General features: G+C 36.8%; 1 protein-coding gene across 6 annotated transcripts in view; it reads right to left on the bottom strand.

The window, feature by feature from the left end:
- Window positions 1-3,436, bottom strand: part of otofa (otoferlin a) — a gene marked incomplete in the record, with an annotated part of 101,651 nt that overhangs the window by 1,159 nt on the left and 97,056 nt on the right. For 3 of the 6 annotated variants that reach the window (XM_014009999.1, XM_014010003.1, XM_014010004.1), the window contains 1 exon segment: window positions 2,688-2,765. Coding sequence is in view for 2 of the 5 variants with exons in the window: in XM_014010002.1 (XP_013865456.1) it covers window positions 2,478-2,624; window positions 2,708-2,765 (205 nt within the window). 6 annotated transcript variants of the gene reach the window in all.

Genomic DNA, 3,436 nt, shown 5'->3' with positions numbered 1-3,436 from the left:
AGTTACACAGTCAAAAATTACCAATATTTTTGTTTTATTTAGACTTTTATAAGAAAAAAAAGAACAGATTTATTTTTCAAAGTCAGTTTTTTACCATACGATACATATAAATGACAGTTTACTTGGTCTCTTGCTAACCTCTGAGTAAAATATCCTAAACCAAAGACTGGTTCAGCTGTAGAACTCTGCTTCTAATGATCTTTGAAAGACTTTTCAAAAACTCATCAAATTCACTGCTAATTTAAAAATGATTGTAGCCACTACGTTTTAAAATATGTTGTCCATAGATATGTTTATTTCAAATTGTCAAAACAAGCAAAAATAAATAAATAAAACAAATACTGCACACATTTCAACACAGGTAAATACAGAAATCCATCATAAAACAGGCAAATTGAGTGCAAACCAGAATGGTAATCTATAGCTTCACAAACAAAATATGCAACACAAATGAGGTCAGCCTTAAAGTTTTAAGAAAGTAAAGGGCATCACACACAACTCATGTTGAAACTATTATATATCTTAAAAAAAACTCAGTTCAAGTGCACTTTAGTCTCAGTCCAACAAAATAATGTTTGCTTTATCAATGATGTTAAAGACAACCAGGTGGGTGATTTGGTTTGCTCCAAGCTAGAAAGACGAGTCATGCCCACACACACGACCTCTGGTCAGTTATTACAATGATGCATGCATACACACAAGCCTTGATTTTACACGACAGCAGTGTTTGTTTCTCTGAGAACCTTTTTTTTTATTATATTTGCTATGAATTTGTGTCCTTCTGCTCAGTATGTTATAACTGTGTTATAACATAGGACAGAGCACTGAAGATGGTTTATACAATATCCACAACAGAAAATATGTGACCTTGTGTTCAGAGAAAATCAGATGAACTTTTGTTTTTACGGTCTCAAGTATTWATAATAAAAACTCAAATTATGTACAAAGACTGCTTGATGCAAATATGAATAGATGTAATTTTTAACACTGCAAATGTTTATTACCTACCTGATTATTCTCCGCAATTTTGTTCTTCGTCTCAATATATTTATTAGTAAAAAACTGACTTCTTATATTGTTATTATTACTGATATTATTCTTAATATTATTATTAWACGGTTGTGCAAAGACTGCAAAAGCTAAAATAGTTTTAATTAAAGGTAACACTTTACTGTGATCCACCTTTGTAGCATTTACAGACAAGCTAATAGGTTTATAAAAATGTATAATGTGAACACAATGCTAGTATAAGCTTTAAAGTGCTTGTGACATTATTTTTTGTAACAAACATGAGTAAATTTTTTGGGAAAAATAACATTAATAACATACTGCAAACAAACATTTGCTCTGCTGAGATGAACAGTGGAGATATTTGCATATGAAGTAACAGGAAGTGATGTCAAAAGGGGAATATGATTGTAAACAGAGCATTGCTACAATGATAGCACAGACTGCAGAGATGAGTTTGGTGTTTCTTTAGAGATTTTTGAGTCACTATTARGGAGACATGAAGAAAAAGTATAGTTCAAATACTTTTGTTTCAATAAACAAAGACCARGGAGTTTCTTTTCTTAAAGAGTTCCCCTTTGACGTCACTTCCTGTTTCACTTTAGTTGAGCCAAGTTCAGAAGAATATTCTAGTTATGTGGCAAAATGGGTTAAATCATGTGTTTTATGCCAATTTTCTTAAATATAAAAATGTTTTGAATTTGAAGGATATGCTTGTCACAGACACTTTGAATCCAGTTACATAACAAAGGTGGCAAAGTTAAAGTTTTACCAAAAACATAAACCATTTGTTCCCTATTAACCTTAATTTATTACCAAACACAGGAATCAGTAACGGAAGAAGATGCAGCATCACTTGAAATGAACATACATGCAATCCACTGACCACTAACACCCGCTTCGGATGTTATCATCCATTAAATGGACGTTAGCCGTTATCAGTCCCATAGAATGACTTCAGACTGTCCTGATTGTGCCGCCTAGTGGSTTCTCYGTCCCATAGAATGGCTTCAGACCGTCATTTKGTTTGTATGAGGCATAAAGCCACTAAGGTTRATTTTAGAGAAAATGACCTGGGCTACGATAAAGTAGACCGGACTCCGGCGGTAGCAGATTGTTGCATTCCAATGTATATGGCACTGGTAACCYACTAGGGGGCACTGTCGGGACAGTCTGAAGCCATTCTATGGGACTGATGACCACTAATAACGTCCATTTAATGGACTGATAACATCCGAACCGGCTGCCACTACCCTGACAGTTTTTTACTTAATGAATAAAAACCTGTGTACACAGATAAATTATTATGCAACATTGCTTAATAAGAGAAATCAGAGGTTCTTCTGAAGTGTGTGATTGCAGTTTAATCAGTCCAAGGATGGAGTCCAGACACTGATAATCCAATTTTTTAGTCCCTTCAGTTGCCTTACTCGACTCTACATGATGCTAAAGTGGAAGATGGTGGGTCACTATGAGGATCGGAGTGGACTGGAGAGGAGCAAACAATGAAATTGGACTTCCCGCCGCCTCCTTTCTRGTGGGTGAGCCCCTCCCGTCGTTCTCTCAGCCTTTCCTCCTAAGCACCCAGCAACTTTTTGACAAGGTAGCCCGGCATGCTGTAAAGGAAAAGGCCCAGCATGATGAGCAGCAGCAGGGCCAGCACAATCTTGATGATCAACCACTTGTAACGGTTGCACACCAGGTAGCGGATGGCTTTCAGCGGGCTCAGGAACCACAGGAAGGTGGTGTCTGGGCGACTGCGTGGGGCAGATGGAGGTTTGATGGGAGGAAAGGGAGGACACGGCGGTGGAGGCATGCCGGTGGATGGAAGGGGGAAGTTAATGGAGGGTAAGGAGTGGATGGGGGGGAAAAAGTGATGAAGCGTGGGAGGGATGAGAGAGAGAGAGAGAGAGAAAGAAATCCAACATTAGTGCTTTGAAAGTCACGTTACAGTTGCGAGTCTTATTAGTCTCTACAGCATGCTCACAATTCACATTTCTATAAAGTTTCACAGAGGTTATAGTCAAAGCTTTGCATTATGAGAGGTGTAGGTGAAGATGAGTAAATGAATGAGTCAACGAATGAATGGATAACGAACCAGGAGCTCCAATGTTTCTTACAGCAGACTGTATTAATGGTAGTCCATTATAATAATACTTCAACTGTGAAACAGCTTTATAGTTTCTCTTTTTGTTACTGTATTTGGTGCATTCTTTTTAACAGCTGGCCAACTTTCAAGCCGAGAAAATAAAGTCAGATTTTTTTTCAGCAATCTTTGATATTAGTGTGAAAAGAGCATGAGAAAAACTACTTTATGTTTTGCTGTTTTATTTTCTTATTTTAAATTAAAATTATTGGATTTTTGTGAGGGGGTTCTTTATTTCTTTTTTTTTTTTACCCGATTTGCTGGATTGGGATAAAATGTAGC

This window comes from Austrofundulus limnaeus, unplaced genomic scaffold (assembly GCF_001266775.1).
Source record: "Austrofundulus limnaeus strain Quisiro unplaced genomic scaffold, Austrofundulus_limnaeus-1.0 Scaffold64, whole genome shotgun sequence".
NCBI lineage: Eukaryota > Metazoa > Chordata > Actinopteri > Cyprinodontiformes > Rivulidae > Austrofundulus > Austrofundulus limnaeus.
This window is presented reverse-complemented; position numbering and strand designations above follow the sequence as displayed.